General features: G+C 25.5%; 1 protein-coding gene across 1 annotated transcript in view; it reads left to right on the top strand.

Moving 5' to 3' along the window:
* The window catches only part of LOC132942536 (metabotropic glutamate receptor 2), a 201,226-nt gene that overhangs the window by 1,618 nt on the left and 181,524 nt on the right, over positions 1-18,084 (top strand). Inside the window, exon 2 of the mRNA XM_061011048.1 lies at positions 15,445-15,961. Within this exon, the coding sequence (XP_060867031.1) occupies positions 15,541-15,961 (421 nt within the window). The 5' untranslated portion in view covers positions 15,445-15,540. The remainder of the gene's footprint in view (positions 1-15,444; positions 15,962-18,084) is intronic.

Below are 18,084 nucleotides of genomic sequence, written 5' to 3'. Positions count from 1 at the left end.
TACAAAATAATTAATAAATTATAAATTTGATAAATGTTGTCAAAATTTGAACTTTAAATGCTTATAAAAAAAAATTGTGCCTATGTATTTTTAATATTTTTCAACTGCTATTAGAACGATATATCAGGAGCCTTATATTAAATTTTCACGCTTTTTTACCCAATAAATAAAAATTTATTGATATTTATAGAAAAAAAACTAAAAAAATTGAAAACTGACAATGTCCGTAAACAGCTCAAAAAGAGTCAAAATATTTTCAACATTTTATGGTGTATAGAAAATGCTAATATAAACATTCAGTCAAAATTTCATGTCCCTACGGTCATTTGTTTTAGAGTTACACCAAAAACCAAAATCGATTTTCTCAAAAACAGATTTTGCGTAAAAATTCCCGTTTTTCCTTAATTTTTCTTTTGTTTTTCACGTCGCTTGTGAAAACTACTGAGAAATTTTTACTTTTGACCCCCCAAAGTACCAACTAGATTCACTTTCCTATCAGATAAGTTACTATTGAAGAAAATCCAAGCACTTTTACTGTCCTAAAAGGTGATGACAGACACAAAAATAAAAAAATAAAAAAAAAAATAAAAAAATAAAAAAAATAAAAAAAAAAATAAAAAAAAAACACACATCATTGTAGAATCAATACATTCATCGCTTCGCTCAGAATCTAATATCATAACTTAAATATTACCTATAAATACATAATATCAGCATAAGATTAATGACAATTGTTATTATCTTTGTAAAAAAAACTTCAAAATTTTAAAACTATTGTCATATTTAAATTACATTGTATCATTATATATATATATATTTTTTTTGTTTAAAGAATAAAGGCTTCAACAGCGAAGGCCTGTCAATGTTTTTTTAAAAATTAGGTATTACATTTATGAGATAATTAGTTATGACTTTACATTTAGTATTTGAATTTACAATTTTTTTAATAATATTGATAATATTTAGAAATTCTATGATTTTTGACGTATTATGTTCATCGAGTGCTTCTGCAGCGTAAGGTGGCATGTTCAGGTCGGTGTGTGTTGAGGTGTACAGTGTGCATTCCTCGACTATATGTTTAATGGTGAGTGTTTGGTTGCATGTATTACCATCTTGGTTGGGGCTCTTTGCTGATTATAGGTATGAGAGTGTGAGTAAGGAATGTCCGATTTTGATGCGGGTGATTGCGGTGTCTTGACGTCTGTTAAAATGAGGGGAGGTGTGCCACCGTTTGATAGTTTTTTTTATTAATAGAATTTATCATTGAACGGGATTTTATTTAAAGTAGATGTTGGAACCAGCATTTTCTCTATCGAAAACTATGCCATCTATGAAGGGGTAAAACTAGCAAACACTCTAGAATAAAATGACATACTTGCAATCAGCGACTCTCTTAGCACCTTAATAGCTCTTAAAAACCTATCCACCAAAAACGAAATAACTCTAAACATTCAAACAAAATGTCGAATCGAAACAAAAAAAATATAGAATTCATGTGGGTCTCTTCTCACACTGGTATTGCAGGAAATGAAAGAGCTGACAAACATTATATTTTTATACCAACGAAAATTAAATTTTAATACAATTATTTAATGTATAGTAATCATAATTTTTATATAAATAAACGGTTCAAAATTCAAAATCCATATGTGCACACTACTAAACATAGTTACTCAAAACTCAAATCATATAAAACAACTACAGATATTTTTTGATTTTTCATTGGGTTTTTAAACATATTATTACCTATATAATAAACAAATATTTATATCATTAGTATAATTTATATCAGCAGCTTAAAATGTGTTCTATGATGGTTTATTTTCTGAATATTATACAGCAAGTCAATAATTAATGTTGATAATATTAATGTTCAATCAAAAAAAATATTTCTTTATTGAACATATAGGTAGGTGCTCGTTCTAATATATATAAATAATGTCGTTAAGATAAACTTTTTTTGCTTATAAATCTTAATACACTTTTTGTGCAGTTTACGAAGTTTGTTATGTTTGCATTTATTCTAAAGGTCTTCTTATGATGTTGGCGCTACCACTTTGTTCAGATTTTAAGTATTTATAGCAAGTGGAAATATTGATTTGGTTATAATTACTTTTGTTGGTAATATTCACAATATTTGATGGATAGGTTTTGTGACAACTTTTAACAGATATCACTACAATAAACAAACCCCACTTATGACATTTTTAGTTTCGTTAGTGACATGTTATACTAAAGCGAACAGAGTTGCGAATAAAGCGCAGTGATAGGGCATAATATGCGTATGGCCGGATTTATTTTCCTGTCAGCTCCACCACAATATGTGGAGTGTGTGAAGAATTAACATGGAGAAATGGGGAAAACTCTATGGTTCACTTTGGACACACGTGTGGGACGATTTATAACAAATTTGTTCAATTCTTTGTGAAGGAGTTATGGAGTAATGGAGTTTCTATAAGCTAAGTGCCATTATTAAAATTCAAGTAGGTAGGCATGCTCAATGTGTTTTCTTGTGTGTACTTACAATTTAATGTTTTTGGAGGTAGAATAACAGTTGTATTTAAGAGACATACTAAAAATAAACTTTCAACATACCTTGACGAGGTGGATGGTATTTTCCAAAAATGGTTGGAGTTTTTTATTGTTCCTTCTACTTTAATGGACAATATAATATCGGTATTAGATATGTAAGTAGGTACTGTAGTATTTTAATTAGCTATAATTATATTGTATAACATTTACATTAAATATAATATAAATCATAGCCGATATTGATGAACATATTTTACTTGTTAATACTTTAGAAATTAAAAACAATTTGAAGAGTATAATAATATTATTTATGATGATCTTTGTTTCTAACATTTACTTGAACCGTCGGAAATTAACCTAACTATCTATCGTATGTTGAATAATGATAAAAAAATGTCTAAAACAATATTGAATATACTATTTTGTAGTGTCATAATTGTATGTAAAATACTAAAAAAAATAAAAAATAATTTAATCATGAAAATTCTAAAATAAGTTTAGTTGGAGAAAAATATTTTTTAAAAAAATACGATATTATTTATATTGGCATTAAGTGCTTCCTCGTCATTTATTGATATAAATAACGTTAGTCATACGAAAAGTACGTTTGTTGTTGCAATCCGTCTTACAATGTCATCGCTGATATCCGTAGGAACTCATAATATATTAGTATATTACATTACCAGACACGCAAGATCGAAGCTTGAATACAAAACAATCATATAGCTCTTCACTTACATGCATTTTAATAAATATATTTTATATGCCCGTATATTATTATACTTTCTGAAGGCTATTAAATAATAAATTGAGTATTATAAAATAAAGGTTAAGAATTCAAAGATATCGGTGTCGATCGTCTATACCTACTTACAATTCAATCAAATTACTATAGATAACTTAAAAAAACATACCTAATTTTAAAAATGAAAAATACACATCTACAAAATGCCTACCTACAATTTTCACGATGAATAACGTTAAAATCCCGTAAATGTAGATATTATCATTGATTATACATAGTAGGTATGTATAATCAATGATATTATCAACATTCTTAATTTCATATATCACTATAATTAACGTTATTCATGAGGATTCCTATTTTTGCATGCGAATATCGTAAATAGTTGTAATTAACGTTGATTAAAAGCACCGGGATAAAAATAATATCTCTTTTTCCTGAACTTTCGTCTGAAGTTAAAATTTTGACGAATTTCGTCCTAATCATGAAAATTTGCAAAATTATTTTGAATTAGAAATTCATAAAAATGTAATCTAAGATTTAAAAATTTAAGATTCCTAGATAAACTTATGTATCTACCTTTGACAAAAAAAATGTCTACCGGAAAGATATATTACACTTTACGAGCATTTGAGTTCAAACTTTTACGAAATTGGATGTTTACTCGATTTCTCATGGAACGATTTTCTTATTTTGTTGTAATTCAAACTGTAGATGCTTGAAATTTACTCTATATCCTCACACATCGTTACAATATCAGTTTGGGAATATTAAAAATACATATGCAAGATTTTTGTTTATAATTATTTAAAGTTAAAATTTTGACAAAATGTATCAAATTTACAAATTATTTTGTAGTTAAATGTTTATAAAATATTCAATTTTTATAGCTTATGATTAAAAATAAAGTTCCACGTAGGTAAGTAGTTCATTCTGTAACAAAAATATCTAAAATAACACAATTTTTCTTACAAAGTCATGTTAAGCTCAAATTTGGACAAAATTAGATATCTAAACAAAGAATAACGATTTTAGTTTGAAAATGTTATTCATGGGTATTTGAAAATTTTAAAATATATAATTATATTTTATACACTATGACATTTTCAAATGCAATTTTTTCGGCAAAAATTAATTTTACCTACAGCAGTTTCTACTAATACCTAATATTAAAATATATACTTTAATCTCAATAATATCATAAAATATACTTAGTAATATTATAGTTTGACAGACCCATGGGGTTCCTAGGTATTTGTCTGAGTGGGAGGGGGGCAAAGGGAATAATGTAAATGAACGAAGTTTTTTTTTTATAAAAAAAACTTCTTAACTTCAATATATTATAATATCGTATGATGAACGACGTATATAGTTTTAATTAAATATATAGATTTAAAAATATGTACCAGTCCCTACGATAAGATAATATTTTGTGTATCACAAAATTATTTTAAAATTTGTTATATAATACGGAAAATGGTCATAGTAGATATAATATGTTTGATCAAAAGGCAAACAAATTTAAAACTCCTGGGGGGGGGGCATCAGAATACGTTCAGAATTATTGTATTCGTATACAATGATTTTATATCATTGAATTATTTGAATTCAAATTTAACATATCTATTACAGTGATTTCTCTAGGAACCTTATGTACAGCAGAATGTTACCCATTTGCCCCCTTTTTAAATATATTTCATGTACCTTATACTTATTATATAGTAACCCTCCATAGTATATTATGCAAATATATTATAACACGACCGTTATTTAAATATATAATGTATGATATAATAAGTATAGATATATTGTATGTAAAGATATTCTGTGTTTCAGAAGATATTGTTTGATGAACTTAAATATTTTTATCATTTATTTATTACATGTAGAACTTCTTTTTATCTGACATTCTTTGAGAATAATTTATACTTTACCTTTTGCTAAGTCATCTAACTATAATTGTAGTTTCCCCATAAATATTTGGTGTATTTCAAACGCGCAATCGAAGGTTGAACACATTTCAGATCAGATATCAAGTGAAAAATCACATACTGAGAATACTACTCTTAAAACCCCATACTAATAGTCGTTTTTTCTATGAGATCGAAACAAAAAAAAATGTTATTTATACTCGTTTATCAGGGAAGATGAACCTTCATGACAGCACTCAATGCAATCGATTTTGCTCAGCCTGCTTTTTTAGTTATTTTTTATTTCAAAAATATTATTTCCGTAAACAAACCTTGTAGGTTAATCGATTCTCAATTTATCATCTGTGTAGCAAAAAGAGATAGTCTATCTATTATCGGACTTAAAATACAATAGCACATGCACACAACCCAAAGAAATAAAAAAAATAATGTGTGATAGAGTAATTTAATGATACATACGTTACTATATTTGGATTATTACCAATGTTACAAAAACTACTTTTAAGGATAATAATAATAATAATAATAATCCTATTGTGTCTCACGAGGTTTATTATTTATTTATCACCCAATGGCCTAAGTGGCCGCGGGTTAATCAATAATAATAATAAAAAAATTATTGATTTATTTATTTTTAAATTAAAACATGTAATTTCATATTTATGCACATATACCTAGTCGCAGTACCTGATTATTTAAATATAAGTATTGAGTATTTGGTGTCAAAATAAACGTAACTGTCGACTAAATAACACAATATATTGAATGAACAAACAACTTAATGATGAAATAATAGACAACATTGAATATAATAAGTACTTAATACCAAATAAATGTTTGAAGTTCGAAGACTGAAATACGATCAATTTTGGGAATATCGTTAACTGAATTGAAAACATTTGGATATTTAATTGAATATATTCAATAAGTTCCTTGACCATTTGAATTTCCCCTTTTTCCCCACTAACATTTGCGTCTTAACAATGGAGTTCTGTTGTCGACGGACTACAAAACACTACCACTAGTTTCCTATAAGTACGGTCTGGTTGTCTAATAGTGTTGCTTTGTTGCTTAAATCTGCCAGACTTCCAGTTTAACCATTGATTAACTCTCAGTTATTATTCTTTACCTGATATCAATAAAAGTTGTAGGTACCTGCCTAATATATTAAAGAAATGTCATATTATTATTAATATAAACTCACAAAACTAAAGAACAAAATTAAAAAATTACTACTACAGTTATTATATATTATGGCACTCCATAACAAATATAGGAGTGGTTAATGAAAAATTGTGGGTTATTTAGAATTTAATAAAACAAAATAGATAATTATCTTGAGTAATACATTAAATGTTATAAAGTTATATTAATTTTATTGCTAAAATAAGTACTTACCTATTTAAACGATTATTTGATCAAATGATATGAAAAAAGTGGCTGCGTAATGTGAATATATTTTCAAAGCTATTTGAATAAGTATACGTAAAAAATAAACAATCAAGTGTGAACACTGAACAACTTTATATTTTTCATACATGTTCATAAATTATAAACAATTAAACTATAGTGAATATTTTTAATAGACTATTGATTATTGATTAAATATTCTAATTCTTCAAATTAAAATAAAATAAATGTATCTACATTTAATGATGACATATTAAGATTCCTAGACAAAGTTAAGTATAGGAATTAAAAATACAATATTATTGATACAAAAACTATCAAAACTATTAAAAATGTATACTTTTAAAGTGTATTCAATAAGTTGATCAAAAATACATTATTTAATTTTAATTTTTGTTGTTTTGATGTATGATTACAAATCTTTGTACCTACACAGAAACTTATTTTCTAAAAAAAATCTAAAATTTCAATTCATATAAGAAATATCTGTTTAAGTATAGGTACTATACATTATACTGTTATTATTTGTAATTATTGTATTTTTAACATGTATACCTAATAATAATTTACTATTTACTGTGCAACTTGTTTGGATTCTTTTATTTGTTTCTATAATGTATACAAGTTTTTTAGTATTATAATATACATAACTATTTGCATGTATTCACTTTAAAACCGAACTTATTTGATTGCAATTGTAAGGCGTTCTCGAAAATATTATATAAATTATAACCACATAGTTATCAGCATCAATTTTAGTTAAAAATGTATGAAAATCCATACTTCAAGTGCGTATTAGGGGTGGCTATGGATTATGTCATATTATTATTATTATTATTATTAACATGTATGGGGTAGTATGTCATAATTGAACAAGATATGTACAATAAATTAATATGACATCCATTGCTTGGGAACATATTATACATCTAAGGTATTATAAGACTATTATTATAATTTATGATAGATTGCCAAACGACTAGGAATTCCTTTATTATACCTGCTACCCTTTATTTTCTTCTTTTCTATATTTTACAACAAAGCCTTTAATAAATGTGCTTCTTTTCACTTATTGAAGAATGACTTTATTAATAGCATAATATGCTTATACATGTTATAACAAGGGTACCTACGTCGTTCTTGGTGACAAGAGTAGAAAAAAATAGATTTTTTGCCACTCCGAATTTGTAAACATGGTGTTAGCACGCGTGGTTATTTCACGGATACCAAAACGCAATATCTATGGTTGTTAAGGAGATTTTTTTTTGTGAGTTTCTGTTTATGTTTTTGAACATCTACGTAGTACGTACTACACTACTACCTACTGGTACGGATAGTACCTACTTTGTCATCGTGTGTATGTGGGTGTGTGGGACTTTATTTCTTGAAACATTCGATGGGTGCTAATGTTTTAGCTGCTCTGTTATTCGAGTAACGTACGTATTTGAGAACGCTATGAATAGAGACGAAGAATTGAGTTGGATGGATCAATATTTTAGGCAAGAAAATATAAAAAATATATACAGTACGACATATAGGTAGATTAATATGTTTTTACACTTAAACATAATTGGCGTAACATGAAACAAGAAAATCGATTCATGAGACATTAACTGCAGTTGTTACATTAAGTGTACAGTGTTTCGAGTATAATTTATATAAATACAAATTTATAATTCCTACTATAAATTATTATTCAATCGATGCCTATTATATTACAAGACTATACCACTTTTAGTTTTTACTTTTAATAAGTTGCATGTAATAATACATAGTAAAATTCTGTTTCATTAATATTTTCCTAAGTTATATCTATCATAATATGTGATTGTTTATTTAAAAAACATATACCTAATTATTTTTTTATCTCTATTTTATTATTAAAAATGATGTAACTTGAAAATAATAATAAGATGCCAATAAAGACTTTAAAAGTAATTAAATATTTTTAAACTAGAGTTAAAGTAGAATTAATACTTGGTACTATAATTTCGTTTAAAAAAAATGTAGTCATACTAATGAAGCATATTAAAATATAATCAAATAATTTTTCATAATTAATGAGAATGCCATTTTTGTTTTTGAAATTACATTTTTAAGTTTATAGAACTTATGATTTTGTTCATAATATTATATTATTAAGTTATTTAAAATTTAAAATATTCATAGTTAGTTGATGTGTTTTATTTTTAAAAAGAAACTCTCTTTCGGTTTAAAAATAATAAAGCATTGCCATTAAGATAAGCAAACTACATAGTATTTGTTTCTACAAACGACAAGAGAAAATACTGTCGATTAACTACTCGATTACAGACATAAGACATAATTTGTTTATTACATATTATATTTCATGTTTTATATTTTCGGTTGTATAAATAAGATTATATACTTTTATAATTTGGAAAGTGTTGTCAAATAAAATGTTTAGATAATAAAATTAATTTATCATTGGAAATTTGTTACTTCCCCTTAACTTAAGCAAACTCCTAGCTCCCTATTCAGAAACAAAATCTATTAATTAATTTTTTTAAAATTTATTTATTTTATAAAACTTGAATATGGTTTTGTGTATAATGTATACCGATAACCAAACTGATATGGGTATTAATAATTACAACAATAAAAACCATACTATTTTTAGTCATGGTAATATAAAATATTATTTATAACATTCTACAGTTTCCTTTTACTACAGCTGAACATTATTATATTACATCAATAGTATCAATGATTTATCATAGTTAGTAGATATTAAGGGCAAAGTTAACATAAAACATTAATTATATACAATGTACATAAATCCCATACTTTGTTTTTTGAAAAGTGAATTCGAATTATTACTCAAAAAATGAATACATTTTGCATAAGTAATTTAAAGTTGAGTATTACGAATATTTAAAGTAGCATCATATTATAACAAATCACTTAAGTCTCATCGTTAAATCCACATCTACACATATTATATTATTACACATTTTATAACGATTATACAGGGGTGCCCGCAGAAAATCAGCTCAGTGGGTGTAAAATTAAATTTATGTTATACATACATATAGGTAGTCACATATTCACATTATTATACACATATTTTTTTTTCTTTAAAAAATCCCAGTGGGTGCAATGACATCCAGTGGCCCCTCTTTGCGGGTGCCCCTGCAATTATATATTGATGTATAACTATGTTTTTACTATGTTTGGTAAATTTTGATAAACTATAAATAACTTATTGTAAAAGATTAATTGATAGATACCTACTAATACATTTTTACAACATTTGTCGATACTGATATGTACCTATTAATTTTGTTTACATATTTGTTTTTATCAAATGTTTAGTAACATTTAAATTCAATATTAGTAAATTTTATTTATACCTAAATTAAACATATACACTTAAGAGTTATGATGGGGTTCAATGTAATTTAATATAGTTTTTATTCACATAATATGTTGTTTTATTATTTGAAGATAAAAATGGTTTATATGCCACGTATGTAGTGATAATAAATTTGTGTCACTGAGTTAATGTACTAAGAAAAATACCGTAAGTGTTGATATTATTTCCAAATCAAATATGGATGAATGGAGTAACCGAAAAATGAGTTAAGCCCACGGGATCATAAGTAACAAAATACCTATGTCGAAAATGTATTTTCCGTCGACGCAAAACTCACAAAATAAAAGCATAAAAATATATATATTATACGTGTATATAATGATAACTCCCAAAGGAAATTGTCTTGTCGAGTAGATTGCATTCAATCACCAAAAATACCTGATGCAAAAATTGATTTTTTTGTTCACTGTTTGCCAAAGAATGATAGGTAGGTAAATATAATTTTATACTATTTTTATGACTATATTTATATTTAATAATTAGGTGTTGACATTAAAAAAAAAATGTTTCCGTTAATAAAACAACTAGTTACTAGAGTATGGAAGCCCTTTATTTTTAAATATCAAAACAGTTTTAAAAATTAATACAGCCAGTTTACACAAAATACCTACATATTGGTGTAATGTAAAATATTATTGCAAAATAAAAATTGGGTAGCTCTGGAGATATTGTACTTTGTCGATACGAGAACGAATGTTTTGAAAATAAATATGATATGTCTTAAATATTTTAAAGTTTACGTAGATGACAATCGAATACAGTTTTTTTGAAATATTTATTAAATGATATATTTTATGTTAAAAAATATAGTTTAAGCCATTGAAATTGTTTCTAAAACAATATCAAAATACCTTATTTAAATAAGTTATTAGTTATTCTAATTTTAAAGAGTACCTAGCTATAATATAACACAAATGTCAACATAAAATAATTTAACTAAAAAATTGGTTGGTTACAAAAAATATTACAATTTTAATGTCCTAGAAATATAATACCTACAATCTATACATAACCTATTCAATTAAATAATTGGTTTTCAAATGTATTTGTGATTAGCTTAAGCTCTTGTAAAAATATATTTAATTATAGTTGTAAGGTTTGTGTATTTATATTGTTATTGTAATTATCTACCTTTAGAATTTTTATATGGCCTTATCTTCCGCACATTTAAATTTGAAATTAAAAATATATTTGATTCTGACCGGTTTAAGTTTAAATCAATTTTAAAATACATTGTAGGTAGTGAATTTGAAATATTTTATGTTTAAAACTACTTAACAATAGGCAATATATACATTTGTGTTATCGTGTTTAAATATTTCGTTTGTAATTTATAATTTTTACTAGCCTTGCAGTTGGATATATTTACTTACATTCAGTATTGGTTGTTTAGTGTTTTATAATAATTGTATTATTAATAATAACAAATATTTAACTGTGATAATTTATTGTTACACACTACACACATGTTTTTATTATTTCCCAATATAATTATGCAATGTAATTTATTATAAATGCTCTAAGAAAAATAATATAAGCTATGTTAGATTTATAATATATTAATATAGTAGTTACCTAATAGCTAATAGGTATACAACATTTCATTCTTATTGAAATGTAGTTCAAAGGTTTTAAGTAAACCTTTTTTCATGTTTTCACGTAACGCGAAGGTCGTATTGGATTCTGACCGAGGCAAGGTTTCTTTTCGTTTCAAAATGTTACGTGTTTTTCAAGTTTTATATTTTATCACTCCTTTTGGTTAGGAGGAGCCCTTCAAAAATGTTAAGTCATTTTTTACTGTGTCGGTAGATTTCTAGAAAATTGTAAAAAACTATACATAATATAATATTACATTTTTATGTTTCCTATTTTTGTTTTATATTATTGTAATTCAACATTTAATATCTTTATATTTTATTATCCAGTCGCCGTTTTAATAAAACGTAAATCGAATTTTCAAATATCATAAAACTCATAGACACATAAAATCATTAATTTTAATTTAAGATTAAAAATTATTATATCGGAAAAACGTACCTAGTGTGGGATTTTGTTCACCAAAGATTTTTAATAATTTATTTGTAACCATTATTTAAATTTATTTATTATCTTGTTTTATGATTTTATCTAGATAAGTGCCTTAAACAGTGTAAAAGTAAACATAATACATGCGGATACTATATTGAAATAAACATATGGTAAATATTTATCGATATAATTTTATCAAAAAATATTGTGTCTTTATTTTCAAATTAATTCGTATCCCATAGGATTGAGTTTTTAATATATAGCTATATCGATATTGTTGATTAAAAATTGAGATATAAATGTATGATAACATTAAATTATAATAATACTATTACGTAATATTATAGTTCATATGAATAGTCAATAGTCATTTTAAATTTGCTAACCATAATTTATATTGTATTAATGTTGAATAAAAAATAAAGTGACATGCATAATATTCTTAGATATTTCGATATTTCGTGGAGGTCTATTGGAAATTTCTAAAATTGAACAGTTTATTTATTAATGTGCTTTATAAAACGTCCCTTTAAAGCATAAAGATATAGTTAAATGTAGTGTTGAAAATTCAAATACAAATTAATTTTGTTAGGTATTTTGATTATAGCCATAAAATATAATATTTACGTTTCAGTTATTGAATTTTATTTTTATAGTTCTGATGACATTTTTATTTCGACTGTAAACAACACTGTTTGAACTGAAATCATTGTGCATTCTTTCCGGTAATATTTAACCCTTTATTCTATTAAAATAAATACACACATGCTCTTTTTAAATGGGTTTTACGCTATGGGTTTTGCCGACTAATCACGAATCATAATATTTTCCTGTATTTCTATCTCTTTATACATACTATTAGATATATAAATATTTATTTTTATATTCGTTAAATATTTATATACCTACATTTCGAACAATCTGAATTCGAATTATTTAAATATATTCAATGTATTTATATATAATTATTTGTGAGTTTCAAGATTAGTATTATACATTTAATTTAGACTACGGGTTCTAGACAATTGCTGGTTCATTTTACATTTTGCATAATATTATGCATGTTTCCTAAATTTTATCGTTTTTTTGTTTAAATCTTAACGTAATACATTTTGTCACTGCTCTTTAGATTACTGAATAAAATATTTTATTGTTTTGATATTTTAATTACTATATACTAGCTAGAAGAGTGGCTTGAATAAAAAAGGAATAAATAGTATTAATAGTTAATACAATAGCAATTAGTTTAAATTAATGTTGTTTTTTTTGTACTTAAGAAATGATTTTGATTTAGAAATAATTTTTTTTTCATTCACCAGTAAATCTTAATTTCAGGTTTAAATTTTAAATTAAATAAAACAGTTCTTCTTAAGACAATATACGTATCAATATTATTTATTTCATAATTTTAAAGGGCCTGTATACAGTATTGTAAACTTTTTAATTTGTAAATTAAATAAATATATTTTCGCTTACCTATATTATGTATTAAATGTGTGTTTAGTATATAATAATATACTCTGAATAAATAATATAGCATATTATATTCTTGCAATTATGAATTTGTGTACATTTTTAATAACAATTAAATATAATTAAAATTTGATTAATAAACATTTTAAAACATTGTTGAGAAATTATGTTTTATAGATTCATTCTATTCATTTAGTAGATATTACTAAAAAACGAAACGAATGACATGAATATAATATATAACGTAAAGGTACATTTGTATGGTTCTTTTTTATTTTTTTATTGTTTCTACACTTTAATATAGTACCTAAATAGAGTTTGTGCTAAAAAAGGTATGGTTGTAGACAAGTTGGTAATAATAGTAAATAAATTATTTTTATAGGAAAAACACATCATGCATAGCGAAAAAAATTACGCTTTTCGTGAAAATCAATATACTAAGCTAAACGCAATCAAAGTAATTTTTATGTTAAATGTCTATTCATTTGAGTTTTTATGTCCACGCATTTTTTGTAAAACATTAGTGAAAATTAGTTATTTATATTTTAGTCTTAAATAATTAAATACATTAAAATTAATATATCTATGTGTTGTTTAATTTAAATAATATCTGTATTAGGAATTACACTTATTATGTAGTTTTAGTAGTAGAAGAATATCCAAGTTAATATTTTAAATCAACCTTTCATAAATTTAGTTTTTTATAATTTTTATTTAGAAAACCAGTACCTTGAGGTACAATAACCATAACATTAACAGAGAAATGAGAATAATAAAAAAAGGGGGGAAGTATAGGCAACCGCTTTGCTGTATAGTACGACAGGTACCTTAAGTGTACCTGTCGAGTGTTCCTCGTCATTGTGTAAGTTACTGTAATGTATGTGTTAAATTTGAATTCATTGATAAACCATTGATTTATTTAAAATATTTTTAATATTGTACCATGTATAAAAATGCTTATATAAACATTTCGTGAAAATTATAAGTATTTTTACTACCACGGTTATTCGTTCGAACTCAAATGCTCAAACATATTATGATTTAAACAATTAATATTTATACTGTGGATATAAGATAAAAAATAAAATTACAAAATGTATGATTGGATAATTCCAAAATTGTTTTAGTTTCTTCATAAATTGTTAAATTAAGGTTGAGATTTTTAGTTTATCGAGTCTTGGAGAAAAGAAAAGTGAAAATAAGAGCTATTTTTAATTTCAATTTCGGGTATAGTATATAAACGTGTTTTTACTATGTTGAATGGTATTTTGTGTTTTTATTTAATTTATAAAATAACTTTTGGAAAATTGATGGTGCAAAGCATCTTTTAGATTTTTAGTTTTTTTGTGATAATCCTATTAAGTACATAAACACATTTGGAGTTTGAAAATAATTTTTGTAATTCCTCACTTTGATTTTAGGAATACTAACAATAATTGATGATAATTTTATAATTAGAGTACCTATAATAGATGTTTCAGATATTATATGAAATTACTTATAGCCTATATAAACACGATTTTATAAGCGTCTGAAGTTCAAATTTTTATTACATTTTATAATAATATTATTTAATATTAGATGCAATTTTTTTAAGTCTAAAATTTTTCCAACTTGATGTATTAAATACGTACTCATAATACAAAAATTAATTTCTAATAGCTCGGTATATAATAAAATATCCTTAAAAATAAAGGCATGCCCCGTCTCCGATAAGAATTGTTTTTCGTATTAAATGATTTACTTTAGATTCAAATTTTAATACATCCATTACTACAATAACTTACCCAATGGTAAATGGGAATGGAATTCTCAACACAGCTACTATACAGCAGATCGACTTCCCCCTGTTTTTTTTTATATTTATTGGGTTTTATACACAAGGTTCTACGATTTTGTATTCTCATGTCCTGCACTGTTATGTTTAGGTAGGTCCGACGATTGGATTCATCGATGGGTACCTGAGTTTCGAGACACCATAATATATTATTGTGGACACTGGATCGGATTCATTTCTTTTAAAAATGGGAGACGTATTTTATACACTCATAACTCTAGTTGTGCTGTGGTCTCCGTTTGCGGTGTGTTTGAACCATACGGGATGGCTTCGTCGAGTGTCGCAGACTCCGTTTCCGGAAGTGCGTATGCGTCATATGCGGCATTCCGGCCTTTCCACAGAGCAGTTCATATGGCCCTTGAAAAAAGAGGCCGTAGTCGAGGGCGATTTGCTTCTCGGTGGACTGATGATGGTCCATTCTCGCGAGGATACGCAGTTCACTTGCGGTCCGATAATGGCTCAGGGCGGTATACAGACCGTAGAGACGATGCTATATACCTTGGATCAAATTAACAAGCAGTGGACCAAGTTTAAAATCGGAGCCCTCATATTGGACGACTGCGATAAGGATACGTATGGATTGGAAATGGCTATAGACTTCATAAAAGGTCAGTTTTGAACGTTTCGATATTATCATAATGGCTTATTTTGTTGGTATATTTTCAAGTATTACGTACCCGTTGTAGACTAAAGCAAACAATATTAACTGTGTCACAATTATGTATTTTTTTTTTACTTTTTTGGTCATCGGTGCCTTAGAGTTTAACATAAATCCTAACTTCATAAAAATATTCCATGTGACGTAATGTTTTTTTTTCCAAAGAAGGTGACGGCAAATGCTTGTTTAATCACTAAAATATTATGACTACTGAGAGTTGTAGGTAGATTATAGCACCCCGAGTGAACGTACAAATATGTGCACCTCAACATATAAATATTTACTGTTTAATTTTAAATTATAAAAAATTCACATAATTACTATTACTTATTTATTTATATATTAACTTTTAACTAAATAAATAGTTATTATATTAGGTTAGACTAAAATATTTTATAATAAAATAATCCATGTCATATTGCATTTGTGTAATTGTTTTATTCTTAATTATAATATCATTGAGGTACTTCCTTATAGCAGATGGGTGTGCGCAGTACTTGGTTGCTCAACCTTAATTTAGCCTTGTGACTACATTGTATTTATTACCTCAATTACGTTTTAAAATTATGGTATGTGTTGAGAAATGGATCTCATAAATATGAAGGCTTGACGAGTTAAGTGGTATCACTTACATAATCATTTTCATAGAAACATAGGATGTAAAAACTGTGAAGAATTTTATGAAGAATATTGAATAGGCCATTTTTGTAATAGTGCAGCTTTTAAGTCTACTATAATAAAAAACACCGTTTTCCATCCTCTTAAAACTCATAAAAGGTGCATATAAGTACAAAATTGAAAGTCATGTTAAAAAAAACCTAAAATACTAATAGTCATAAGAACTGTGAAAATTAACCAAAGGGATTAGATTTTTTGTTTATTAAACATAGTTATTTTATTGTATTCGATGAATATTAATAGTTATAATTATTTAAATATGATAAAAAACCATTATGCATAAGATTATAGTTTCATCGTATTTCATCGTATTTTATAAAAAAAATAATGTTTTGTATTAACCATTATTACAAAATTCAACGAGACACATTATTTTTAAAATTAATATTTATAAAATAAACTTGTTTTTAATTATTAATTTAAATATATAAATATAATTATTTTCTTAAAAATGTAACTTATCAAAATGCGACGAATATATAATTAAATATTTTTGTAGCATAACAATTAACAACTTATTGTATGGTCTTTTCAGAAGACTAAGAAATATGTAGATTCCTTTTGTATGTTAGCTGTTATCTAGTTGACTTTTATTTCATCTCATTTACGAATGAAGGCTGATAGATCTAATTTATGGGTGAACTTGGTTAAAATAAATTATTATATTATGGTGTTTATCGTTGACTCTGATAAAACATTGACGTTCATTATTCTAAGAAATAATACAAAACTACAAAGTGTAAAAAAGTTTAAGAATTTTCTTAATTTATTTAATGCTTTAGAAAAGTTTAAACAAATTCATGATTACCATGCTCCCATGTGATGTTTTTTAATGACATTAAATTAATCAACTATACTTTCTCTTATAAAACCAAATTATAACAATCATCTATATTTATAATAATTAATAGCTATATACATCATCACAGTTCTTTGTATATTATTATTATAATACCTGTATAGCCTATAGGTAGGATATCTCGGTAGTTGTAAATCAAAATTATTGTATTTGATTAAAGTTTATATAAACAAAATATAATATTTAATACGTTATTTAATCAACTGATATAAATAAACTGATCAATAAACGTAAAAAGGTGGGAATGTGGGCATGTGTATTTGTCAAGAAGGTCACATTAATAGATGCGTTAAATTTTAATCCAAAGATGATAATTTTATACGAAAAACGAAACTTAGCGGAGACGGTCTGCCAGCCTAAGGTATTTCATGTTACATTTATTTCATTGATCACACATATTTACTCAATACCTTCTCAAAACCACTTAAAACATCAATTATACTAGATTTATAACTATTTAATTCAATTTTATCATTATTATTATTAACTATGATAACTTAAACGTCAATAGACTTACGAAAAATGTGAATAAATTC

Source organism: Metopolophium dirhodum, chromosome 4 (genome assembly GCF_019925205.1).
Source record: "Metopolophium dirhodum isolate CAU chromosome 4, ASM1992520v1, whole genome shotgun sequence".
Lineage (NCBI taxonomy): Eukaryota > Metazoa > Arthropoda > Insecta > Hemiptera > Aphididae > Metopolophium > Metopolophium dirhodum.
Note: the sequence above shows the minus strand (reverse complement) of the source record. Positions and strands in the feature narration are given on the sequence as shown.